Below are 27,121 nucleotides of genomic sequence, written 5' to 3'. Positions count from 1 at the left end.
GTGGTTGTCACATGTTTTTGATTTGTGTGATGATGCCAAACATCTTTCTTTATGCTTTTGTGACTTGTCTTTGGAGAAACAGCTATTCAAGTTTTTTGGTTCTTTCTAAATCAGATTCTTAGGTTTATCATTTGCAAGTATAGTTCTCTGGTCTGTGAATTTTCTTCACTTCCTAGATAAAATCTATGGCTGCACAAAAGTGACCTAAGTTTTGGTGAGGTCAGGTTTCTCTGGTAATTTGTTGCTTATCCCTTTCTTGTCTATATACAAGCAACTTTTGCCTGCTTGAGAGTGTTGATTGTCACTGTAAGGGTTATAGTTTTAGCTCTTATATTTGGTCTTTGATCCATTTTGGTGTGATTTTTGAATATAGAGAAAAGTAAAGGTTTGAAAACCAGAGATTGTGTAAAATTATGTGCTTTTTGATTTTTAAATGGCTTTAAATTATATAGTTCAGCATATTCTTTCACTGACTGATAAATTATTAGAAATGGATGTTTGATAAAACTTGAACATCATATCATAAAAAGAAAAGGAATCTATACGAATACCACCTAACAAAGGTTTTGAGAGGCAGGAGTATCTTCTAGGTTTCAGTCACTCATATTCTCTTCGTCCAGCAAGTTGATACATCATCAAACCCTTCAGTTTCCTAAAGGATGCATGCTTTTGATTTAAAGGAGTAATTGCCAACTAGCAAAGGTCTACTCTGTGCTGAGCCAGATTCCTGAATGTGCCACAGTATTTCAGCTCATAATTCTTGCAAAGATAGACGTAGTCCCGCAAGTGGCCACTAGTGATTCTTACGTTGTTAGGTGGTTATTGACCTGAATGTATTTTGCTCTTCTTCTTTTGGTGTTAAAGTGCTAAGATTAGCATTTTATGTATATGGATGTTTTGTTTGCATATGTATGTCAGTGTACCACATGTGTGCCTGGTGCTTAAGGAGGCCAGAAGAGGGCATCAGATACACTGGAACTAGAGTCGTAGATGGTTGTGAGTCGTCATGTGGGTTCTGGGAATGGAACCCTTGGGTTTTTTTTGCAAGGGCAGCAAGTGCTGTTAACCACCAAGCCATCTCTACAGACCCACATTTTTAAATGTATTTTTAAATAAACAGTTCTGTAACAGTTTACTCTGAATAACCAGTCTCCAGAGTTTTGTCTTACAAAGTGGAGACTTTATATTCATTAAACACATCCCTTGTCCTGAAAAATCACACTTCTGTTTGATTGGTTTTCTTAAAGGGCTACCTAGGTATCCCTGTAATCATAAAAAAAATTTTGTAATTGGCATATTTTACATTGTATGTTTTTAAGGGCCATTTATAGTACAAACATGTTAGAATTACTTTGTTAAAAGTATTTTTACACTGCTGTGTGTGTGTGTGTGTGTGTGTGTGTGTGTGTGTGTGTGTACAGATACTCTCAGAGGCCTGAAAAGGGTGTCAGATCCCCAGGAGTTGGAGTTACAGATCATTTGGGCCAACAGATGTGGGTGCTGGGAACTGAACTTGGGTCTGCAAAAGTAGCAAGTGCTGTTAACTGCTGACCCTCCTGTTTAGTTATTGTTCTATTGCTGTGAAAAGATACTGTGACCAAGACAACTTACAGAAGAAAGCATTTAATTGGGGGCTCACTTAGAGTTTCACAGAAGCATGGCAAGAAGCATGGCAGTAGGCAGTCATGGCATTGGAGCAGTAGCTGAGAACTCTTAACGTTGAGACAAAAACCATGAGGCAGAAGGAACCTCAAAGTCTACCACCAGTGACATACAGCTCCCCATCCCTCAAAACAGTTCACCAACTAAAACCAAGCATCCACATATATGAGCCTATTGAGACCATTCTCATTCAGACTACTAACCCCACCTTATTAGCTCCAGAAATTTAAAATAAATGATTCTCAGTCTTTTTCAACTTCTAATATATATAATTTGACTCAAATTTTTATTATTTAAAAAATTAACAAATGACATCTCATTCTTTTAACTTGTAATATAAAGCTCTGTGATCAAAGCTGAAATACATGGACTTTTTCAGTTATTTTGCTTTTAACCCTCCATCTTCCATTTATATTAAAGCCCTGCCTTAATAGCTTCACTTCCCAGTCTAAGCTATTTTCATTGACATGGATTTGAGAATGAATTAGGGGATAGACTGTAGTGTATATTTTTGAAGACCATTTGCTTCATCATCATGTTTTTGTTTCTTTTTAGAAGAGACAACAGTTAGCCAGGTGGTGGTGCACACCTTTTACCTCAGCACTCAGGAGGCAAAGGCAGGCAATCCCTGTGAGTTCGAGGTCAGCAGATGCAGTATTTCAGTTACTGTGGCTGGAAGTCCTGTGCCGGGGAGCTAGAACAACCTGACACAGTCAGAATGATTATGTCTTGGATAATAAACGTAACAGACTCAACAAATCTATCCTCTTTCTTGTTTGAGTGAATTTAAATGCTATTGATCCTGTAGTTACTAGATTTAATTCTTATTGCTTGTAAAGTGTTTGTTTTATCGTGTTTCCAACCTGAAATTATCAGCCCTATTTCCTTTGTCACCCAGTTATCTCTTGTAAGAAACACATATTCACACCCATACACACACACACACACACACACACACACACACACGGATAAGAGAGAGAGTCAGACAAACAGACTCGGACCCTGAGACTTTTTACTCATTTTAATTTTCAAGCAGTAGAAATTGTTAGATGCTAGCCAGGCTGTGCACCTCCTGTTGTTCTTTGTTCCAATTGCATTTTAAGAATCATGGCAGTAGGCAGGCAACTATGCTGTTTTGGTGCTTTTCGCCAGAACGTGCGTTAACCCATTCATTGCTGCTGTGAGGCAAGCATGACCTCCCAGCAACATAAAGCATGTTCAGCAGCCTGCCATCCATGCCTCCTTAAAGGGTTAAGTCAGGACATACATGCAGTGCTTGAATAGCTGTTGAGGAGGTGGTGCTTTTGGTGCTCATGAGTGTATGTTTGGCTAGTGATTGGTGTAAATTAGAGTTATACTACTCCCAGTACTCAGGGAGGCAGGAGCAGGGTGATCTCTTGAGTTTGAGGCCAGCCTGTCCAGGACAGCCAAGGCTACACAGAGAAACCTTGTCTTGAAACACCGGAAAAAAAAAAAGTCATTGTTTTGTCCAGTGTATCCACCCAGTAATGCATTATGCCCATTAGTAGAAGACTCTGTTTTCAGATTGAAGTATTTGTGTTCAAGTAACTACTTTACTTAGTAATAGACCCAACGCACTAAGAAGTGGTACTGGCAACGGGATGCCAAAGAAATGGCCATAAAGTACTCTCTTTAAAAGTTGAAATTCAGGCCAGGAGGAGGTGGCACATGCCTTTAATCCCAGTGGTAGGAGGCAGGTAGATCTCCAAGTTTGAGGCCAGCCTGGTCTACAGAGTGAGTTCCAGGACAGCCAGGGATACAGAGAAAACTTGTCTGAAAAAAAAAACAAAAACCAAAACCAAACCAAACCAAAACTAAAAACCCAAAACAACAAAAGCTGAAATACAATAAGGTAGTTTTAGATGACTGGAGATCAAATACACTTGATTTTTTTGTTTTCAGTGTATTCTTTTGCTTTTCTTTTCTTAATAACCTCTCTTATGCCTTATTTGTAAAATAAACTTTCTTTTATAACCATGAATGGAAGAAAACCAACAGTATTGAAAGAGTTGGTCAGAACCTCAGTTTCAGGCATCTTGGAATGTATACTCTGGAATGAGGGAGGAGTATGTATTTCCAAAAAAAAGGCACTTTTTTTTTTTTGTCCCTAGTAGAATGCTCTGTAATAAACATTCTTTCAAATGTGTGCTTATATGAAAGCTTAAATAATAATAGAGCTAAAACTTAATTGGGTAATTTAAATGTCATTATGAACATCCTTGAATTAAAGAATTTGGTTTCACTTTTCTCAAAAAGCTGCTCTGCTTTTTTTTGTTCCAGGAAGATGAGAATGTGCCCATTCCTTCTGATCCAGCAAATCAGCATTTACATGGTCATGGAGCAGGCTTTTGCTTTGATTCCAGGCAAGTTTTTTTTCTTTGTAGAATTATACAGAATTATATAAGACAAGTGATTCTGAGAAATAGTTTCTGGGAACTTGTTAAAAATACAGTGCCCGGAACCCAGCATACAGAACATAAATCCTGGTCAAGGTCCAGCATTTACCTTGCCTTCTGTGTGGTTCAGACATGCCATCCTTTTAAAGAGCTGGTGGCAGAGAAACTGGGAAATAGATACTTCGGAATTCTGTGTTATGTCTGTGTGTGGGTTTGTTCACTTGAGTTCAAGTGCTCACAGGGTCCAGAAAAGGGCATCTCCCCTGGAGCTAGAGTTGGGGTAGTGGTGAGCCATCCAGAGAGGGGGCTAAACTCTGATCCTCTGCAGGAGCAGTACTCTATTCTCTCAAGCCCCAAAATTCTCTGGCTGTTCAACCCTGTAGACACTGGCAGAAAATGATGAGTTGTATTCATCCTTGGAGTTTAAATAAATAAATAAATAACATTTTGGTTAAGAAGTGGGAGAATTTTTTACAGTAAGCTTCATTTCACATAATGTCTGGCTTTGGGGGTTGTCAGTCCAGTTGTAAATTAGTGGTTTTGTAGGAAGACAGATGTTGTACACAGTACCAAGAGTCTAGAAGCAGAACAAAGTTAACTAAGCTTGTGAAGACTTTGAGCATAAGTTGTTTGGTATAAGTATCAGCTTATAAAATACCTAATTCTTTCATTTTCTTCTTTCTTTAAAAGCTTTGATGTTCACAAGAAGTGTCCCCTCTGTGAATTGATGTTCCCTCCCAACTATGATCAGATCAAATTTGAAGAACACGTTGAAAGTCACTGGAAGGTGTGCCCAATGTGCAGCGAGCAGTTCCCGCCTGACTACGACCAGCAGGGCTTTGAGAGGCATGTTCAGACCCATTTTGATCAGAATGTTCTCAACTTCGACTAGCTTTTATTCTGAGTTAGTAAAAATTAGCAGTTAAGAAAAAAAGAAAGAAACCCTCAGAGTCTAAGGAAACCACAGGTGTCACTTTCATGTCCCTGTGCTACGCTTTTCTGACTGAGAACTTCTTTGGGATATGGTGTTGCTAGGAAGGGCACAGCTTTGACTACAATAAATAGAGTTGTAATCTCTGTTAATCTTGTCTGCTTTAAGAAAAGTTCTTGTATGTTCATATCTGTTTATTCCATAGTTAGAAAAAGTATATGAAGAAGGACACAGGAATTATTTTAATGTTACTGAATTGAAAACACACACACATCTATGTAGTAAGTTGTAGATGACTTAGTACAATCAGATTTACAAGTTTCTGTTCACCTTGGTGATTGAGCATGACTACTATTATGTAATAAAAAGCATTGATCATAACAGTTCTGTGAAATAATTCTTTGAATATAGAAAAATCCTTAATTTAGTTAGTGAAATGATAAATTTTAAAATCCTACTTGGTCATGGAGCTGCATGAAGAATGAGATCATAGGTTTTAAGATAATTCTTTTTGTATGCAAAACACTGGCTCTAGGAATTAATATGAGGCATATTTTGTTAATTTATGATAAAAATTTTAACATAATCTGGATGACTATTTTTAAACTATTGAATTTGTATTTATAACCAGTGAGAGAATGGACCAAGATAAATCAAGACATCATCTGTTCTCATTAAATGGCCTTTGTAAATGGTTTGTGGCATAAAAATGACTGTGTATCGGTATCTTTCTCACAGTTTCCCGATGAGAATACATATTGGAAATAACATTCCTCAGTCAATGATTAAAAATAGAATGCACACCCAAATCCAGCTAATGTGTTTCTTGTTTAGCTACACAGTGTAGTGTCTATGAACATTAAAGAAGACACATTTTTGAGGCTGTCCAAATTTGCATTAGGTTTTCATTAACCGGGCATCTTGGAGATTTTTGGTGGGGGCCTTAAACTTCTGACCTGTACTCCTTTATCTTTATGGTGAGACTGTTAAAGTCCTTTTCATTTGCTACTTTAGTAGCTACAAAAATGTTGAGACCTTATCTGAGCATACTGGATATTTAAGATGTTAAGTAAATATTCAGAGATAGTAGCATTCTGGGCTGCTGTATGTGATCTACTGTATAATACCATATTGCTGATACTTATACGAGCAGAATTTGTTTCTTGAATCATTTGAAAAGATATGTGTGTATGTTTTAAAAGTTACTTTTTTTTTTTTTTACATTTATTTCATTTGAAAATATACTTAAATCCAGGCTGTAGATTCAAATTGACCTAGATTCTAGGGTGAGTGTGAGACATTCGGACGGCAGCTTTCAGGCAGTCCCGGGAGGCAGGAACAGCAGTGCATATTCCTTTCAGCTTCCTGGGAAGTTTTTCATAGATTATACTTGGGCAAAATAGGCCCCACATGAGGCCCTGGGGCCATGGAAACAGCCTCGGTAGGAAAGGGCCTGTTCTGTTCTGCTGATCCGATCTCCAGCGCTAGACATATTGCTGGGAAGACGGCAACAGGAGATCCTTGGGGCTTGCTGGTCAGCCAGTCTAGACAGACCTCTGGGCTTCAGGTTCAGTGAGAGGCCCTGCGTCAAGTTGGAGACATGACTGGGAACAACGCATGGTGTTGACTTCCGGCCTCCGTGGATGGCCCATGCTGTGGACCTTTCTCCTGCAGTTGGTAGGTATGCCCATGCTAGCCTAAAAGTGCTCTTTGAGTTAAAGTCTGGGTGGAACCGGGCTACTCATCTTAGCCTAGCTGATACTTGAAGTAGGGTGTTAGCCCAAGCTTACGGTAAATTATCATTTACGGAAAAAGTAAGCAAAATGTAAGGGTACAAAATCTTTATGTGTCGTCTGGACTTTGCAAAATAATTAGGAGCCTAAGAGAACAGGCACTGGAACAATGTTTTAGTTCCCACAGTAAACTTGATGCAGTTTCTCACAGTGGAGCTAATTAAAATAAAGAGCCATGTTTATTTTGGGTCAGAGGCAGTTTATTTGAAATGTGATTTCAGGTACATTTATTAAGCAGCTTTTCTTGACAGAAACTTTGAGTAAATTGCCTTCAGTTCTGATAACTTTGTTGCTTTCAAACTTAATGTGCTCTGTCCCCAACAAAACATATGAAAATATAATTTAAAGCACGGTTTTCACAGACACGGTACAATACATTCACTATTCACGGTGTAACAAAATATCCCCTTCCTTACCTGCTTAGTAATACTGTCACAATGGAGAAGTAGAAACTGGGTTTCATCACGGAAAGATTTAACATGCACAATGACTGTTTATGACTGTGTAGCTGCTGAACTACTGATCCAGCCTGCAGTTTCTCACACTAGAAGGAGCAAAGCTAACTAATAATTGCTGGCCTAAAAGTTTTTGGTCAACTGTAGGTAGATAAAGGAGCAAGTAGGGCTTTCTTTTGCACCAACTTACGAGTTTCAATTTTGGATCATCTTTGTAACACCATGTGGGCTAACACTATATAGTCAGGACCAAGACCACTTTTCATAGCTGAGGACATTTTCAGTGGGCAGCAGCTTTATAAATACTTTAAAATCCCTCATCCTGGGGGATTATGCAGAAACTAACCCATCTGTTCAGCAGAATTGTCTTCACAATGTGGAAAACTGAGGAGAGACCACTACTTTCTAGCTGTGCCTAAGATTCCATCAGCTGGGAACATGGGAAAAAAGTCATTTTAGAGGGAAATTGAGTTTGCTTTCACCAGTTTGTACTGTGTGCAGTTAGCTGTGTCAAAGCAACTTTTATTGCGTATTAGGCAACTGGTAAACTCTTTAAAGAATAGCACTTGGGAGAAAAGAACACTCAACACATGATGGTACTGTCGGTGAGAGAAACTTCAGGAATGATCCAGGTGTAGGTCACTCTCAGTGGGTTGTATTAGTCACTCTTGTTTGACCACCGGCTGCAAGAAGCACTTAATTGTTAGTAAGGCTTATTTTCATATTCTGGCAAAATGTTCTCTAAAGCTAAACAGACATTTCTAATGAAAATGTAGACACCTACAATGAGATGGGCAAAGTGCCTTTAAAAGAAGTCAAAAGTGAGCATGAAAAGGAGGCAATAGGGATCTTAACAGTTTCTCTTTCAAACGTTTCGGATTTTATTTCAGATTGCAACCCACAGATCTCTTAGGGCAATAGTTGCAAGAATTGGCAATGTCTAAACAAAACTGTTGGCAATAGAGAACTACAAAGTGCTTTAAAACCTCATCTGTTGATGAAGCTATAACTAAGTTTCACACACACACACAATTTGCACTTAAGTATTTCAAAGTGTTTCCTAACGTTTCAGGGGAAAGTATTTCAGACACTGCTATCTTGGTCCACAAGTAACATTAGGTATAAATTCTTCTCTTGCACCCAACAGGCACTCAATGAGCATGTTAACATTAATGAGTGAACTGAGTCTTTTGCACAAAGATGTCATTTAGAACACTAAAATGATTGGTAAGTTTGATGGCAAGAGTTTCAGCTTTTTAAAGGGCAAGATAATAACAAAAAAAAAAGCACACCTTTTATGCATGTTATTTAAATATGAAAATATTTTTAGCATATTATGTTAAACATTCTTATTTATATTTCCATTACCTAAAGTCTTTTTACTCACAAATACTCTCCATTATGTAAGGCATGGTAACCAGTTTGATAATGAAGGTATTTTGGTTTTATGTGAGTTGATGTGTTGAAAAGCTTCAATCACATTACAATCTTGAAAAACATCTCAGTGCCAGCCCCTCCTCTCCCAGTTGACATCACTGCAATATGGTTAAACAATATGCAACATGCCCTTAATTTTACCTTGTTTTGGGGAAAATGTGCTGAAGAACCTAGAGCTTTTTTGTTTAGCACCTTATATCAAAGTAATGAAAATGGGTATGATGATTACATGTGCAAATGTACAAAATCATTAACTCTACAAAGATACATCATTCCAAAATTACAGAAAAGTTTAAAGCATGCATTTAATTATTTCTCATAAAGGGTTGCTGAGTGCTTCCCCTGAAAAAAGGTGGCTGTTTTCAAAATCAGCAACTGCTGGTGAGGATTTCTTGGCACAGTTCTGACCAGCACGTTACTGCTGCATCTTCCTGATCATCTCAGCGGACACCGGGGGATGGAAATTGATTGTGTGGTGCCGCAGGCCCTGAGCTGTCTTGTAACTCTTCCCACACCGGCATTTGAATGGTTTGCGGACTCGAATCTGTGTTCGGTGACCATTCTTAGCATGGTACTTTATGCCATTCACATTCTGTGGAGAAGATAAGAAATTTCCTGTTAGGAAGAGTCGCCAAATGGCCTGTCAGACTTCTGCAAACCTCAGCAGGGGTCGGGTTCCAGTGAGGTAGCTTCTGGGTGGCATCCGCCGAGGGTGGGTCTCACGCGGAGCCTGTGTCCTGGGCTGTGTAGACCAGGCCTGTGTAAGAAAATTAATGGTACAATTCCCTGATTTTTTGACGCCTTGCTTCCTGGGTACTGAAGAAGGTAGGAAATCCTATGAATATTTCAGATTGGCCAATGGAATAGTTTTCTAAAGAACAGAACAAAAACCAGGTTAGGGCAGACTGAATATAAGACACATAAGCTTTGGGAAGTGCCCTGCCACGCCTCACCTGGAATCCTTGCCAGTTAGCCCCCTGCTTCACGGAGTTGAGCAAGAGCGGGTGGGCACGGACTACCCTGAACGGCCCACTGCGCTGCAAACAGCATGGTGCTTCTGAAACTTTAGATTATCTATGTAGAGTTAGTCCCGTGACTGAAAAAATGCTGATTGGAGTCCTCAGCAGCAGATAAGAACCTGGACGTTCAGATTAGCAGAATGTCCCGGAACCCACATACTGCCGATAACTGCCCAAAATTCCAGTTCCAAGGAAGCTCATACTCCCTTCAGGCCCCAGCAGAAACCTGCACATGCACACAGACCCCCTTACACACATAACTAAGAATAAAAATAATTTGTAAATGCTATCTGCAGTATACTTTTTGTTTTTACATCACAACCATGCACTTTTTAAGCTAGGAAAACTTGGCCTTACCTAGACTTTGTCTACAACTTACAGGTTTAGCCTTAGAGTTAAAGGCTTATTTTCATGAATGCCTGTAGACAAGTGAGAATGAAGTTCCCTCTCTGTGCAGCTGCTAAGTGTGGAGAACACCCAACTGCCTCTGTGTCACCCAGTTTTCTTGAAAACACTGGCGATTTTCCGTATACACCAGATACTTGGAAATAGTTCTTAAGTCCCCATTCAGGTACAGGATGTTATTTTAATGCCCTGTTGAAGATAACGATGATGAGGGTGGATTTTACAATCCTCAACATTGTAATTAAAAAAAAAAAAAAAGATTAGAAGAATGGTTTCCAATTAGTGTTACTAGTTCACATATAGTATGTAAGATTTATTCTTTACCAGGTTAGCAAACTAGTTCATGTTACTCATTTGGTTGAGGCTGAGGAACAGGCTGCAGAGGTGACACTTGAAGTCTGAATGTTTCTATCAGTAACTTCCACATCAGACAGGAACAGAAGGGACTGTGAGCGCTGGTGTTGAGCACAGTTACTTAAACTGGTAAGGAAAGTGGCTGGGAAGTGCTACCTAGGCTGGCTCCTCCTTTTTCCAATTCCTTGAGCTCTCAGAAAACAGTTTCCTGCCGTTCTCTGGGGCACAGCACAATGCCTAGTACAAAGCACACAGTGTGCTAAGTGAATTTGTTACGTGGCATCTCACAATGCGTGCCTCATTATTGGAAGAAGCTTAGAAGGTTGCTGTTAAAAGCGAGGCTGAAGAGGTGTCTGCTGTTCCGCCATCTTGGATTTGCAGGACAAATTCTGTGCTAAAACCCTGCATGACTTTGAAGCTGAGGGCAAGTGGCTGTACTTGATCTCAGGTCTGGCAGGAAGCAAATCAGGACAAATATGGGTTCTGCCTGGATGCCTGGCTCTGGGTCTTTTACATGTTTATTTGGCCTCTCTGCCTTGGGCCAAACACCCCATGTTTTTGCCAAGAGTCATGTTAGGTATCAGAATCATACAGACCCACTGTGATGGCAGATAGGTAAGCCTAGCCATCACCTCATTAAAGCTGTTCTGACTGGAGTGCAGGCCTGTAATGAAAGTACCAGCTGTACATCCAGCCCAGAGGAGCCTTCCAAAGGTCTTAGCCCAACCTTAGAACAGCTACATCCAGGCGGTAACTCCAGGCAAATCACAGAACTGTGAAAAAATAACTGGAGGCTGTTTTGGCTAGATTTATGTCAATTTATGTCACAAGCTAAAGTGATCTGAAAGGAGGGAACAAGTTGAGAAGATGCCTCCATAAGATCCGGCTGGAGGCAAGCTTGTAGGGCATTTTCTTAATTATTGAGATGGGAGGGCCCTACCCATTGTGGGTGGGACCACCCTGAGCTGGTAGGTCTGGGCTCTGTAAGAAAGAAGGCTGCGCAAGCCATGTAAAACAAGCCAGGAAGTGGAGCCCTGCAGGTCCTCTGTGCCAGCTCCTGCCTCAGGGTTCCTGCCCTACTTGAGTTCCTGCCTTCACTGCTTTTTATGATAAGCTATTATATGAAAACCGTAAGGGGAAATAAACCCTTTCCTCCCTACGGTGCTTTTGGTCATGGTGCTTCATCTCACCAATAGTAACCCTAATTAAGATAAGCTGTAGGTGCTATGTTTGGGGAAGGAGGGAGAGAAAGCAAGCTTAGAAGAAACAGCAACAAACCCAGGGGCTTAGTCTCTAGCACTCCCCCCAAAAAAACTTCAAAATTTCAACTCTTCAATCTGATGTGGTTAAAGCTGTACTCAAGGCTGGCCTTGAACTCACACAGATCCTCCTGCCTCTGCCTCCCAAGTAAGTGGTGGGACTAAAGGTGTGCGCCACCACCACCGGGCTATGACATCAATCTTCAGAGGTTTTGCCCCTCAGAAATATTAACGAGATGCTCAAGTCCTCATTCTGAGGAGATTCACATTTTGAAAGGGAAGGAAGTTCACAGCAAGTCTAGAATATAATGCTGGGTTCCTGGTGTTGGCAGATGAACAACCCACATTTGAGGTGAGGAAATGGCACCCACTAATTGGAGTGGGGCTGGGAATGGCAGGTGTGCGGTCTGTACTTCCTCTAGTACCCTCCCTCTGCTGGATTTTGTCACTGGTTTTGTGAAGGGCTGGGACTTGGGCTAGCTACAAAGGAGGGTGACACAGGGGGTAGGTAAGGGCTTACGGGACGGGAATTTGGATTCCACCATTAAGAACTACTGCCCTTATCACACGAGGCTGCTCAGCAGAAAAACACAGGCTCTTCCAAAACAACTAGCCCGCAGGAGACCTGAGGTCCAGATGCGGAAAGGACCCATCTTTGTTGTTGGCACTTGAGTCCAAATATATCCAGTATGTGATGCCCTGGATACGAAAGCTGAAATTTAGTTCCCTGGGGTCCTTGGTTGTGAGGGAAGGAAGTGGTGAGAGTTCTTGGGGAATTTGGTGAGGAAGAAAAGTGAGAAGACAGCAGCTGAGGAGAGGGGTGGTTAGAGGGAAACCAGATAAATCGGCAGTGGGGCTTCCTTTTTTTTTTTTTTTTTTTTTTTTTTTTTGCCCCAAGACAGAGTTCTCTGTATATCACTGGCTGTCCTGGACTCGCTCTGTAGTCCAGGCTGACCTCAAGCCCACAGAGGTGCACCTGCCTCCGCCTCCCGAGTGCTGGGACCGCAGGCGCTGGGGATTCTCAGCAGCAGCACTGAGGTACACAGCTGCCTGCGCAGCGCAGCGCCCACACCGAGGGCGAGCCGGCAGGAGCGCGCCGCTCCTCTCCTGCCCCAGGGGCTCGGTGCCCGCGACTGTGTGGAAGGCCCTGAAGGACTGTGGTGGGCAGGCATGCGGCTCACGTCAGACAAGGCTCAGGGCCAAGTGTGTGTCCAACAGCTCTCCCCTCGAACCACACTACTTGATGAGTCCTTCATTGTCAGATACACCTCAGGAACAGAATCCTGTTGGCAGAATTTGATTCTGTTCCCCTAATAGAAGTTTGATATTTCCTAAACTAGTGCTTTTAGGAGACGTTAGGGAAGATTTTCTTGTGGAGCTATGGGTGGGAGTCAGGGCCGCTACACACAGTAGGACACATTTCTAAAAGGAAAATCGGGAGTTAACGGAGCACATGGAAGGTTCTGGTCATGTCCTGCTGAGCCCCTGTCACATGGGCCCCCATCGGGGCTTCTGAAGGCCCGAAGGAGGCCGGATCCACTGGGGAGCCCCTCGTGGGCTGCCGCAGCACCTGAGCAGATGCACTGCTCACACAGGCCTCCCCGCCTGCGCGTTCTCAGCAGGGACACCGGAAGGGGCTTGTTTTGTTTCACATTTCTTGTCACAAAACATTTACCCCCTCCCCACTAGAGTCTTCAAAGAGGAGACCTGCGCCTTGGGCTTGCTCTGACACCAGAGAGCAGCTGCGGTGAGGTGAGTGAGGCAGGGTGTGGGAAGAGTGCAAGCTGCACAGCGATGTGTGAGGAGGGGCCAGCGCCCATGGCAGGGAGCGCTTAGGAGGGATTCGGAAAACAACAGAACAAAAACCACATACAAAAACCATGCTGCCAGGCCAGGGCGTCAGTGTGGAGAGCCACGCGCCCCTCTTCTCCTGGCAGCGCGCCTCCACTCGCTTCTGAGTTTATTTGCCACACCCGGGGCCTGCGCTGGGTGCCCTAGAGGAACTGTGGGCTGTAACCGCAGCTGGCACCTGTGGGGCACTGGGTACGGTAAGAGTGCAGTCTGGAGCAGGCACTGGCAGCCTGGCAGAGGCAGGAGAGCTATGTTAGGAGGTACTGAAGGAGGAAGGAGAGTAGGGGGGCCCAGAGCATGTCGCTGAGGCTGTTGGGCAGAAAGCAGTTTGGGAGAGCTTTTTGCACTCCCTCCGCACAGCCTACCTTCTCTTCTGGGGAGAACAAAGGTTCGCCATTGAAGTCAGCCAGACACTGGGGGCCTGGAGATGGTGCCAGAGAATCTGCTGGCAAAGCTTGATGGCCATTTGCTCCCCTGTGCGCTATGCTAGTGTTGCCCTTGTCTTCATGTCTCTAACAATCACTGCTCTTTGGTAGATGATGGGACAAGCTGGGGCTCAAAGCCATCCCTGGAAACTGCTTACTCATTCCTTACTTGTTTCCCATGTGCATACATATGAGACATGGTCTCTCCTTTTAGCCTATCTTTTACTAGTTATTGGCATGGGAGGTATTTTTCTTCCTCTACAAGTTCCTCCTAGGTGAAGGAAATGCAGGCACCATGTCCTCCTGTTAGTGCCTGCCCCACATCCTACTCTTACTATGGAGTCTAGGAACCTAGGAGTGAGGAGAGCTTCTCCCGGGTCAGTGTCCAGTGAGAGACTAACTTGGCAGAGACTCCCTGCTGAGTGCAGTGCAAAATTCAGATCTGACTGGTTTGGGGAAGAAACAATACGGCTGCCCCCATGGCTTCTGCCTGATTCCAGAGCATAGCGACTCGTTGTGAACATGAATTAACTCGTGCAGTGAACATGAATTAATCCCATCACAACAGTTCTGCTGCTCTGCATCCTTGAGGGAAGCTCAGCATCACTGGGAGGCATGGCCCTGGGTCTCTTCGGCAGTGTAGCATCAGTTGATGGTCTGGCTCAGAAAGGGAAACACTTGCCTCAACAGCCACAGATCTGCCTGTGTCATCTGTTAGAGAATGTGCCCGAAGCTAAATAGCTCCTGAAGCACAGGGTCACTGAGCTTGCCCTTGGCCTTAAAAGGACAGAACATTTAAGCCTCTGTCGACCCAGGCATAGATAGGTAGAGGAATAAACTGCTGGACAGCTAAAAAGAGTCAGGAGACACAAATGTTTAGGGGTACAGAATACAGAAAAGAATGCAGCTAGAGGGAAGGGGAGAGAATGCCCCATTCTCCTGGCCCAGAATGAAAGGGGGAGCTTGTATTTCCTCTTCCCTTGTCAGAGGCCCCCTCAATGCAAACCATCCCTTAGATCTGCCCTTAGCATGGCTGAGGCCAGGCTTGCTAATAGGGTTCGGGCACTGGTGAGGAGGCGAGGAGAGCAGCACAGGCAGAACAGGCATGGCGTCCCAGTCCAGCTTTCTGCAGTAAGGGCTGCCCTCCGGGGTGCCCTCGTCCACCTTTGCCCTTTGGTGTCCTGTGCTGTGAGTCTGAGGTCCCTCTACGGTTTGATACAGAAGCTGCGCATGCGTATTCTGCGATGTGTGCTGACTGGCCTGAGCAGCCCTTCAGGACTTCTTGAATCTCTGTGCTGGGGTTTGTCTTTGCTAATGAAGGCCATCTGGACAGTTCCCAGGGCAGGGGAGTTGCTCACTTACCTGCTGGTCTAACAGCAGAGATTACATTGTTCAGTGGGGTTCAGAGTCACGGATTGAAGAGCAGCATGAGACGTGCTCATGCTGCCAATCTCCCAGCCTTTAGGAATAGGCACCATGACAGACAGGGCAAGTTGGTGTGCCCTCAAGTCTGGCAGGCGTGCTTGGGAGCTTTTCATTTCTACCACAGCTGAACTTTAAAGAGCTGCTAACACCTGTGGGAACTTCCTGCAGACATTTCTCCTTGTTGGTTTCTTTTACTGTTTTGTCCTCGGCAGTAGAAAAGTTAGTACCACCAGCTACCCAAGTCACCTAGTGCTAGGACTGTTAGAGGCACAGCAGGTGGACAGAGCGGAAGCGGGAGCGGGAGCAAGGGGAAATCAAAGCATTTTCTTCTCCTGGTCTTTTATGGGGGCCGGGCAGGGCAAGAACTGCTCAGCTGGAAGGTAAACACCCGGCCCTGTTTTCCAGAATGCTCTGTAAGCTGGCTGGGGCTTTTACAGGCCCAGCCACCTGGAGATCTGTCCACTGAAGAAAGCGTTTGGCACATGGACAGGCTGACACAGTCCTCGCTGTGTCAGTGGTGCTGGATGGAGCGCAGCCCCAGCTCCCGCACTGGGTATGCTGACCAGCTCAGAGGACCCCCGCCAGAGCCTCCTACAAAAGAACTCATCCACTTTAATCTCCCACACAAGTCAAAGGAGAAGCCCTGCCACCACTCAGGGCCCCCACCAGTGCTCATCAGAGGGCACTGGGCACATGCACGTGAGGACCCTGCACCCACGAACAGTGGCGAGGAGGTGTCTATCCCTGGCCTATGGGCAGGCTCTTTAGAATTGCGAAGGGAACACGCCTTTAATCCCAGCACTAGGGAGTCAGAGACAGGCGGATCTCTGTAGTTCAAGGCCAGCCTGGTCAACAAAGCGAGACCCTGTCTTCAAAAAACAAAAACAAACAAACAAAAAGGAATAGTGAAAGGGCAGCTGTCTTACAACTTTCTTTGCCAGGCAGCTACACAAAGTAGAGTGGGGAAACCTTTCCTTTACCTTGTATCTCTTTTTACATCCGGGAACTGGGCAGGCAAAAGGCTTCTCTTCCCCACCGTTCATGCACATGGAGCTGAGGATCGCTTCGGAGCTGATGGCGCTCTCTGTGGTCCAGGACTCATCGCTGTCTGACTCCTCATAGTCCACCTCCTCCTCATCATACTCGCTGCCTGCAGAGCAGAAGAGATGTGCGAGGACCATCAGAGGCTGCATCTTCCCCACTGGCCTGTCCCAGACACAGGACAGCAGGACCAGCAGTGGTGGCAGCCATAGATGCTCTAGAAGAGGGCACTCTAGACCCAAACGGATTGCAGTTACTCCTGGGGAGGGAAAGACCGGGGTAAGAGCTTCCCAGCAATCCGCAGCGAGAGGCTGCTGGAACAAGCGAGAGGCTGCTGGAACAAGGACTTCTTTCTGTGACGAGATGACAGATAGGCTCACCTGTGACTGTGAAGGGGCCAGGATGCTGCAAGGGCCCAAGTACAAATCGTCAGAAATGACAGACTCTTCTAAATACACATACCAGCCAGATCCCAACTCAGGCAGGACTCTGTCCCTTGGTTTTCTGCTTTCCTAGTCTAGAAGGTACAAAGAGCTCTGGGAGGGAATTACACTTCACATGTTCAGGTATCTGCCAAGAAGGGACCCGTGCTGGAGCTTTAGCCAGTCTATAGAGGCTGCTGTGAACTAGACAGGGGCTACCCCAAGCCAAGGAGCAAGGGGGCCAGAAATGCCAAGAGCTCTGAGGTGTAGGTCTGGCCTCTGGTGCAGACAACATTCCTTCCCCACCTACCTATCTCATCTGCCTTCTAGCCACACACTTCCCAGAAGGCCTGACTGAAGCACCACTCAGAATGGAAGGTGAATCCTTTTATATTCCTCAAGATGAAAGGGGCTTTGCCAGGAATTGAATCAGGACTCGGCTTTTCTGGCTTCGGGACAGCTGGGCTGGAGGACCACTTCAACAGTGGTCCCATTTTACTTTTTAATGAAAGAGGCCCAAAGCCATTTATTTTGCACTTTTGCACAATACAACCCTGAAGGACATAATTCTACAGATCATAAACAGTGTAAAATAATATGTTGACAAGTCCTAATGCATTTACAAGCCCCGTGGAATAAATAGGAATTATAGCACAACATTAATAAGAATTATATGGTAGCAATTACAGTTGTGAAATTCATCCCCCAGGTGTGAGGCTAAATTGCACCAGCGGCCTGCCTAGGTGCTTCATAGGCTTGCTCTGCAACATCAATTATTTCAACACCAAATATTGGCACTTTTATTGGGTTTCATTTTAATAGGCATTAATAAGACTGTTTGAAGAGCAGTAGAGCCAGCAGCCACGGACACCATCATTTGAGGCTGAGAGTTGAAAAGGTCCAGGAAGGAAGGCATTGTGCATTTATTTAGTGCCCACTATTGTTTCATGTAAGCCCCATGCCTTACCTCACTCATTCCTGTAGTAACTCTGAGGGGGAGGAAGCTGAGCCCTGTGCAGGTTAAGATGTGCCTGTGCTCTCTGTTAGCTCTGAAGAGGCTCCATTCCCCTGGGCTACCTCCTTAACCCAAGGCTTACAGCTCACCAGCAGTCCTGCTCAGGGTCCCTGGTTCTTAGCACTTCCCTGGGTAGAATTCAGGCTTTTCTTTTCTGTTGCCTACTAGGAACTCTTCGAGAAGAGTGAGGGGTGGTAGAGGGTAAGGTACTGAGGAATTATTTGACTAAAATGAGGCTTCCATTAGAAGTGGGTTTTAGCCAAGCCTGCTGTACTTGCCTGTAACACCCACCTCCACCTAAAGGAAGCACAAGCAGGCTTGGAGATGCTCACCCCAGACGAGTGTCCCTTGGCCACCGCTATTCCGGTCTGCCTGGAGCACCCTTTGAGGCTGTTTCTGCGTAGGGCATTGCATAAGGTGTTTTACTCCTAAACAAAGGCCACATGCTGTTGTCCTCTAAATTGCCTGCTGGCTAGAAAGCTCTTCAGCAGACTTTAGAAAGTAAGAGTGACTGATTTACCATCTAATTGAGCTAATTTGTTCACCTGAAAAGCAAGAACCATTCAGCACTTACAACTTGGGGGAGGAGGTGGGGAACCCTCTTAATGAAGCCCAGTAGAAGATAAAACTTTAAAACTAAACTGGATCAAAAGGGACCAGATCATGAGAGGGCAAGAGTTGGGGTGATGGAAAACACATGGGCCAAAGTCAAAGTAGACAGGCAGGGATGTCATAATGTAGGATACTTTCAGAGTCAAAGGTAGTGTGGGAATATGAAGTACTCTGCACTACGGGTACTGGACTGGATAAATGTATGCATAATCCTATTTACTGTGGCACCACAGAGCCTGAGGGGCCTGCATGGAACTCTTCCCCTCCCTTGGCTGGGAGGCAATGCATAAGAATGACCTCCTAGAACAAAGAGCTGTCAAAGCTGGGTTCACACCTTGCTTTTGTTAGCTGAGGGACAGTTTATTTGCCTTTTTATTTTTCATGAAAGGGGTACAAGTATCTTCTTTGCAAGCTTAAAGATTATAACTACCGTCAACAGCACATCCAGCATAGGAGGGCTGACATGTAGTGAGTACTCAAATAAATGGATAAAATGTAAGAAAATCAGAATATTAATATCAAAATATTACATGTACAAGGAATGCCTTGTGTATTGTATGCATGCAACACCTATCAATTAAACAAAACAAAACAAAACAAAAACAAAAAACCTATGGCCAAGGCAGGAAATAGGTGGGACTTCCAGCAGGAAGAAGGGATTCTGGGTTAGAGCCAGGTATGGGAGACTCGACACCAATACGTGAGGAAGATGGACGCACGGTGCCTGAGCTCAGGTAACCAGCCATGTGACAAAATGTAGATTAGAATAATGGGTTATTTTAAGTTATGAGCTAGTCAGAAGAGCTTAACTATATGGCTTAGGTATTTGTATAATATTTAATGAGTCACATGAGTCATTATTCTGGGAGCTACAGGCAAGAGGAAGAAAACCTACCTCCTACTACATATACATATTACAGATAATGCTATTAGAAAAGCCAGTTCAGAAGCTGGCCACGGTGATGGATGCCTTTAATCCCAGCACTCAGGAGCCAAAGACTGGTGGACTTTTATAAGTTTGAGGCCAGCTTGGTCTTCAAAGAGAGTCCCCCGTTAGCCAGGATAACCTGTGTGACCCTGTCTCAAAACAAACAAACAAATAAACAAGCCATTCAGGAAATGGAAAAGGGGAAGGGAGGGAATGGGGGTAATATGCACAAACTATGTTATATGCCTGCATAAAAGCAGCCTCCCATCGTTTTCTACAGTCAGTCATCATAAAGAAAAGGCAGGAAGGAGCCCACATGAAGTCAGGTCCTGTCTGCCTTGGCGTGGCAGTGCTGGTGGGGCACCCCCTTTTATCTCCAGTGCAGAGTCCAGGCTGGGGGCACAGGCTGGGCCCATGCGCTGCCCTTGACAGGCTATGTGAGCCCAGGAAAGTGACTCTTCTTTGAGCATCTTAGACAAAGCATTCAGCAGTGTGAGCATGGCCGCCATTAATGTTTCCACAAGAAATGTAAATCAACCTGTTCTGTTGCATAGAAAACCTAGTGACCCTGATCTTTTCCTAGGTTAACTTTTCCACCTCTGTATCCCCCACTTTCACATTCCTCACCACAGGGGCACAGAGCAGGCATGATGGGAGTTGGCAAAATGTACAGTGAAGGCTTTTGTACCTTGCTTGCTCATGCAGAGCTTCTAATTTGGGAAATAAGCAAAGCTAGCAGAGAGGACTCTGGGATAGGACAGTCATATTCCACAGGACAGCCTAGAAACTCCTACAGGTTGCTGGCAAAGGTTTTAAAAGAACCTGGTTTGTGAATCACAGGGAAAATATCAAGGTGGTCTCCTAACCACATGCAGCTGTTCACAGCTGCTGTCTGGACAGACCCTATGTCACTGCCCACAAGCCCTGCTGTTTGTGCCATTTATTCTCAAGAGCCACAGGGAAATTTCCAACCTTGTCCTTTCTCTTCCACTCTCTGCCCTCACTTCCCTTTGCAGAGCCCTTTATCTCTATAGAAAACTCTGCTCATCCTTTGTAGTTCTAAACTTAATAGTGACATCTGGATAAGATAAGCCAGCCTTTCTAGAAACCCAATATGCCACTTTTTAGAACGCAGGTCATTAATATTCAAGCAGCAGTGGTAACTGCAGTGACAGCAAATTCAGAGCCTCCTGGGTGTCAGGTTCTGGCAGCCATATCTTCAGGCCACCTTTCTGCATACCATGTGTCCAGCATTAATCGGCTCGTCAGCAAGGGCCACTTCCCCGGAGCTGGACCAACAGTCCACACCAACCGGGGATGGATGATGGCTACAGGGAGTGGCTCCCCAGGACCCTGTGCTGCTCCTGGAAGACTCTTCACCTCCTTGCTCCTAGGCTCAGCTCATTATGGGGTATCACTACCCCTCCCCAGCAACCGTCTTGTCTTCACCCTTGGAGCTCCGGTTACGGCTTCTATGGAGACTTCTGGCTTGTTTGTGTGCTGGGATCTGAACTCTGGTGTGTTTGTAAAGATTTACTTCCTGTGTTAAGTTAGATGTACGTGTGAATGTCTGTGTGTGTGTAGTGTGCATCTGAGTGCAGGTGCCTGCAGAGGTCAGAAGAATGCCAGTTATAAGGATGCTGGAGTTATAGGCAGTGTGGGCACTGGGAACAGAACTCGGGTCCTCTGCATGGACAGTGTGTTTCCTTAACTGCTGACTCACCTCTCAGCCCCCACCTCCGGTCCTGACCCCTACAATCACTGGCCACCTCCCTAAACAAGAAGGAAACTAACAGCTTACCTCACATTATTGCCACCTGAAACCTTACTAGGTAAAGGCCTGGTGTTTGGGTTACTTGTTTGAGATGGGACCTTGCTAGGTCCCCAGGCTGGCATTAGAGCTTGGATCCCCTGCCCTCACTCTCTGAGCATCGCTCTTCCAGGCTCACACTACCACATTTGGGCAAGGTCTGCTTTCTTGTGCTTGCTTAATTGGCTGAAATTTTAAAAGCTTGATTTCTATGTTTGATTATTTGTATGCGTGTGTCCGGATATGGGTGCAGGCACATGAGTGTGAGGCCCTCACAGGCCAAGGAGTGTGGGACCCTGGAGCTGGCATTAACAGGCAGTCATGAGCTACCTGTTGTGGATTCTTGGATCTGAACGTGGGTCCTCTGCCAGGCGGGCTGTACTCCTACAACTGAGCCATCTTTCTAGCCCTGGGGGTTTTGTTAGTGTGACAGAGCCTCACTATGTAGCTGGCTGGCCTGGAACTTATTATGCAGAGCAGTCTGGCTTTGAACATGACTAGTGCTAGGATTATAGGCACATGCTACCACACCCAAAAGGACTTTTTTTTTTAAAATAAGAAAATTTAAGAACTCCTTGTGCTTGCTTACTCCTCAATGTTTCTACTGAACAAACCTAAACATTTCTAAATACAGTGTCAAATAACTAAGGCAAAATGTAATGCTGCATGCAAGAGGTGAACAGACACACATGCAGGCAAAACACCTATGTGTGTAAAATAAAAATTTGAAAAGTAAGCATTTACTTAAAAACAATAAAGAAAATGTTTTTAAAATAGGCAAGTCAAACAAATGCTCCCGATGCCTATAAAACCTACACATGACATGCTGGTTCCCATAGGCTCGACTCACACTTCATCGTTTCTATGCTTGGCTGTGGCTATCCTGGGGTTGTAAGAATCTGCAAGACGTAAGAGGACAAGGAGGCTGGCTGATGGTACATGGGGGAACTCCTGAAGTCTTCCTGGTATAGGAGGCTGAGGAGGGGGCTAAGTTCCAGGGTTAGTTTGAGACTGTGTCAAATAAATACATTTAAAATAAGCCATATAAAATGATTTTAGAAATAGAGCAGAATGAAAAGGTAGGGGATATGGAGGCAGGCAGGCAGCAAGGGAGGAGTGCTGATCTTGGGCTAGCAGAACATGGAGGCTCAGTTGGTCAGGACAATTAGGAAACAATGAAGGCCACCTGGCTTTACTTCCGGGTTTGGACTCCAAAGTATGTCTATCAAAGTTTATCTGCTTCACAACAATAATTTCTATTTAGCTTATTTTTGAGAAATGGTCTTCTTATGTAGCTCAGCTTTGCCTTGAACATGCGATCTTCCTGCCTCAGCCTCTCGGGTGTTAGGATCCCAGGTATGTGCAAGCACATCTGGTTAAATTCACATGTTACTTCAAACAGGCCAAGGAGCAGAAAGACTTGTTGAGGTCACAACGCCCCTCTGTGGCAGACTGAGGGAGGTGCCCGTGGTCTCACTCCAAGGCTTGTGGCTCAGTGTCCCACACTGCTTCCACAGAGTCAATGCAGTCTCCAACAGAAGAGGAAATTGCCTGTTTAAACTCAGCACCCACCCTGCCTTCTTCCCTCTCCTGGCCCTGTTGCTGTTCTTCATGAGTCACCTTCTCCTAGCATGCTCATTCTTGTTCTAATCCTTCCAGGCCAGGCCTTGGTGGCTTCTGCCCTGGGGGTGGTTTTGTCCCTAACTGGACATCTCCTTGTGTCTCCCACCCATGCGGCCCCTTTCACAGGGCTCTCTGTCATCTATCTTTCTGTAAATTCTTTATTCAAACGCAGCACCTCCAAGACTACCTGCAGTCATGTATGTGGTTCGTGTACATGTGTGCACGTGGAGGATGCCGAGAGCATCCCTCTCCTGCTCTCTGTTGTGTTCTTTTAAGACAGGGTTACACCCTGAACCAGAATCATGCTGCTTTGGCTAGGCTGGCTGGCCATTACCAGGATCTACTACCCACTGTTCCCCAGTGCTGAGGTTACATGCGTGAACAGCCATGCACACATTTTCACATGGGTGCTAGGGTCTCGAACCCTGGTCATATGCTTGTGGAACACAGGCTCTTCTCACTATTCTCCAGTATTTTTTTTTTTTAATAACCTCTGCTTGTCTGTAGTGTTGGGTGTGAGCCTAAAGCCTTATGCATGCCAGGCAAGTGCTCTGTCACAGAGCTGCTCCGTTAGCTTTGACTTCTGAGTTTATTATTTGGGTATGTGTAACTGTGGGTGTGTATGTGCCCTAGCATGTGGATTACAGCACACGTGTGGAGATCAGAGGACAACTCATGGGAGTCACTTTGCTCTTTCACCACGTTGGGACAGGCTCTCTTGCTTCTGCCACTCTACTCCTGTGAGCTTCTAGGGCTTCTCCTGTCCCAGATCTTGCTGCAAGAGTTCTGGGATTACATCTGCGCACCACCACATCCAGCTCTGTTTCGGGGGGCGGGGGTGTTTCCAGGAATTGAAGATGAGTTGCTGGGCCTGCACAGCCAGCACTTTTTACTTGCTGAGCCATCCTGCTGGCCCTTACCCCACTTTTGCTTTTTAAATCTGACCGCCCCCCTTTGAGAGATTTATTCTAAAATTTGTCTCTACAGAGATGCATTTCCATTATTGGACATTTTAACTTCTAAGCACTCTGTGCTGGCTGAATGATAATAACCCCCATAGGCCAGTTTGTTTGAATGCTGAGTCACTAGCTCAGTTGGTGGAATTGCTTAGGGGAGGATTAGGAGTTGTGGCCTTGTTGAAGTAGGTGTGGCCTTGCTGGAGGAAGTATGTCACTGAGGATGGACTTTGAGGTTTCAAAAGCCCACACCAGGCTCAGTCTCTCTCTCTCTCTGACTGCAGATCAGGAAGTGCAACTCTCAGCTCCTGCTCCGGTGCCATGCCGATTTGCTTCCCACCATGATAGGCACAGACTAACCCTCTAAAGCTATAAGAAATCTCTCAATTAAATTCTTTCTTTTATGAGAGCTGTCTTGGTCATGGTGTCTCTTTACAACAAAAGTAACAGACAGATGTTTGTACCAGGAACTGAGGTACGGCCGTGATTGACCTGACCATGTTTATTAGAGGAATATGAAAGACTTTGTAACTTTGGACTAGAAAAGTGGTTGAATACTTTAAGTGAGGCTTAATGTAGGTTGGCCTAGAAGCAGCATGGAAGACAGTCATGCTGAGAGCAATGTAGACTACGGTAGCCTGGCTCAAGAGGTTTTAGATGGGAATGATACTGGAAACCATTCTTCTGAGAGTCTGGCAAAGAATGTGGCTGCTTTTTGCCTTTGTTCTAAAAACTTGCCTGAGCCTAAATTGAAGAGTTTTGGGTTAATGGTGTTGGCAGAGGAGATTTTAAGGCAGACTAGTATTGACTCTGTCATGTGGTTATTAGTGGTCACTCTTATGCAGATATATAATAAAAAAGGACAGGCAAGGCAAGGAGAAATACAAAATATACAGTTTTAGGAGAAAAAGCACCAGGAAATGTAATGTTGGAGCCAAGTCCAGTGCTTAAAAAGATAAAAAAGTTTAAAGAAAAGCCTGATTCAAAATGGAATATAGAAATTGTTGACGTCAGGGTAAGATCCTACCAGCTAAGCTTCCAGCTTGTGAAAAATAATTAAGGAAAGTTTAAGCAGCAAAGGAAGCCATCAATAGTGGAAAGCTTATGCAAATATAATTCAAGAAGGAGCCAAGGTTCCAGCCCAGCATGCAGAAGAACTTGGCAGCTTCAGCCATGTGGTTCTGGACTTAGTCAAGAACGACACAGGAGTTGTAGGATCTTCCTCCATGGTTAAGGAAAGCTATGAAGACCAGGAGTGTTTCAGGGGCGTCCCTGCATAGGTGCCTGAAGAAGCAATTTTGTGAAGCTGAAGCATGGTTTCCATTGGAGACCCTAATATATTGGCGATGTCAGAACCATAGAATTTGCCAAGGAAAAGGGCAGACTATGTATAGAACCAGGCCAAGAGAGAGAAGTATGTTTCACTCAGCAAAACTGGAAGGGGAAAGCCATTTAAGTCCTTTGTCATCAGAAATAAAAATACAGAATTTGAAGTTGGCTTTGTTGTTTTTTTGGTTTTGCTTTGGTCCAGTATCTTCTCACTATGCCCTATTTCCTCCCTTTTGGAATGGTAATATATATATATTATATTATATATATGTTATAATATATATATATATATAGTGCCATTGTATGTTAGAAGTCCGTCTGTCCCTGTGTTCCTTGCTGCTGTTTGCTGTCTGAAATCTGGTGTTGACCCTGCCGTACTGGAGCACGTCCCTATGCATCTGTTCATACACTATGGTGAGGAATTAGTGCAGCGGCCAAGAGTGACTGCCCTGAACCCAGATGGCATCTATAGGCCTTCTGTCTTAGGTCTTCTCAACCCAGTGATATGAAGTCACCTGCTGGCACTACTGGGTGGGGAGCTGGACTCTTGTCACTTGGGATGGCTCTTCAATTAATATCTACGTCTTGAGAACCATGCCTAGAGCCCGGGTGTGCCTAGTGCGTGGGGCTCAGCATCCCCAAGAATGTACCCCCTGCATCTCTCTAAGGGTTGTGAGAAACCACTGCCTGTTGTTGCAAAATCACTTTTACTTACACCCCTGCATTTAGAGGTGTCATTTGCTCCAAATTTCTTTTTGTAAATATCTAAGAGCTGTACTGAGATTCAACTTACATCTTGCTCATTTCATAAGACGGTTGAGCAGTAGACCTTCTACCAGGTCACGTGAGTCTACCCACAGCTGCCTGGTCTGCAAGGGGAGCACTGCTGTGCGGCACCCCCAGCTACCCAGCTATGGTCCTAAGGACTAAGAACTTCACCTTCATCCTCGAGTAGTAGAGTGGGAAGGATGGTTGTCATCACAGGCCCAAGGTCCCAGGCTTAATGTGAGGCAAGCTCAAGGCTATTCACATCCTCATCTAAAAATGGGAAATGGACTTTGAAGCAGCCTCATGACATAACAGTAAATACTCTGTGTGCAAGTGGCCATGCTCTCAGGAAAAGATGAAAAACAACACACCTAGAAAAAAAACTAGTCCTTTTCTCAAGAAGACCTAATCACTGAGCCTTGTTATCCTTTCCTTCCTCTGGAAGACTACAAAGCAGGCCTCCCCACTTTCCTCTCACTGAGGAGTCAAACTGGCTGGGCTCTGGGCTGGAAGTATGGTTTCCGTTACTGTCCCCAGCAGGAGTCTCTGTCACTAGGAGTCTAGCTAGCCCAGCTTCTCCCAGTGCAGTATATGGTGCTGCTTCCTGATTCTTCCTCCTGAGACACGAGAAAGGAAGTGCCTGGAAGTACAAGAAATACTGTCCCTTTTATCCCCCCGACATGTGATGTCTTGTTCCATGTCTAAAAACTCCATATTGTTTTCAGAAACTCTAGGTTATCAGAAATGACACCACCTTGTCTATCTGACTAACCACCAGGAACCCCAGTAATTCACGGTGGGGCCTGACATTGTGACTTTTCTCCTTGATTTTCTAGCTGCTGCTAAGGACATGTTGATGAAGTTGTATGGAGATTCCTGAGCTGTGGCCTTTCAAGCAGTATTTGCCCAGAAATCAATTTAGAAGGGCATGACTGACATTAACAGAATGACGTGGAAGGACAGAAAGGTACAGAAATATGTGCATTCAGGAGAGTGCTGCAGGGCCATGTCCTTATGTGTCCTAATGTAGAATATGGTGTCTTACATGAAAGTTCAAAACCTTGAAGCCATTTCTGACCATTAGCACCTCAGCTCAGAGAACTTCTTTCTTAAATATTCAAAGACTATCAACAGACACTGTGTATAAATTTAAGGCTAGCAAAAGACAAGACAAAACAAAACAA

The 27,121-nt window shown here is 44.7% G+C and overlaps 2 protein-coding genes across 6 annotated transcripts in view; one reads left to right on the top strand and one right to left on the bottom strand.

The window, feature by feature from the left end:
* The window catches only part of Tax1bp1 (Tax1 binding protein 1), a 52,568-nt gene extending 46,749 nt beyond the window's left edge, over nt 1-5,819 (top strand). For both annotated transcript variants that reach the window (XM_060379987.1, XM_021632778.2), the window contains 2 exons: nt 3,964-4,046; nt 4,770-5,819. In XM_060379987.1, coding sequence (XP_060235970.1) covers nt 3,964-4,046; nt 4,770-4,971 — 285 coding nt within the window. In that variant the 3' untranslated portion in view covers nt 4,972-5,819. The remainder of the gene's footprint in view (nt 1-3,963; nt 4,047-4,769) is intronic.
* Nucleotides 5,820-6,967: 1,148 nt separating this feature from the next.
* Jazf1 (JAZF zinc finger 1) overlaps nt 6,968-27,121 on the bottom strand; it is a 314,826-nt gene continuing 294,672 nt past the window's right edge. For all 4 annotated transcript variants that reach the window (XM_021632769.2, XM_060379988.1, XM_060379989.1 and 1 more), the window contains 2 exons: nt 16,414-16,583; nt 6,968-9,287 (listed from right to left, as the gene is read on the bottom strand). In XM_021632769.2, coding sequence (XP_021488444.1) covers nt 9,111-9,287; nt 16,414-16,583 — 347 coding nt within the window. In that variant the 3' untranslated portion in view covers nt 6,968-9,110. The remainder of the gene's footprint in view (nt 9,288-16,413; nt 16,584-27,121) is intronic.

This window comes from Meriones unguiculatus, chromosome 3 (genome assembly GCF_030254825.1).
Source record: "Meriones unguiculatus strain TT.TT164.6M chromosome 3, Bangor_MerUng_6.1, whole genome shotgun sequence".
In the NCBI taxonomy this organism is placed as follows: domain Eukaryota; kingdom Metazoa; phylum Chordata; class Mammalia; order Rodentia; family Muridae; genus Meriones; species Meriones unguiculatus.
Note: the sequence above shows the minus strand (reverse complement) of the source record. Positions and strands in the feature narration are given on the sequence as shown.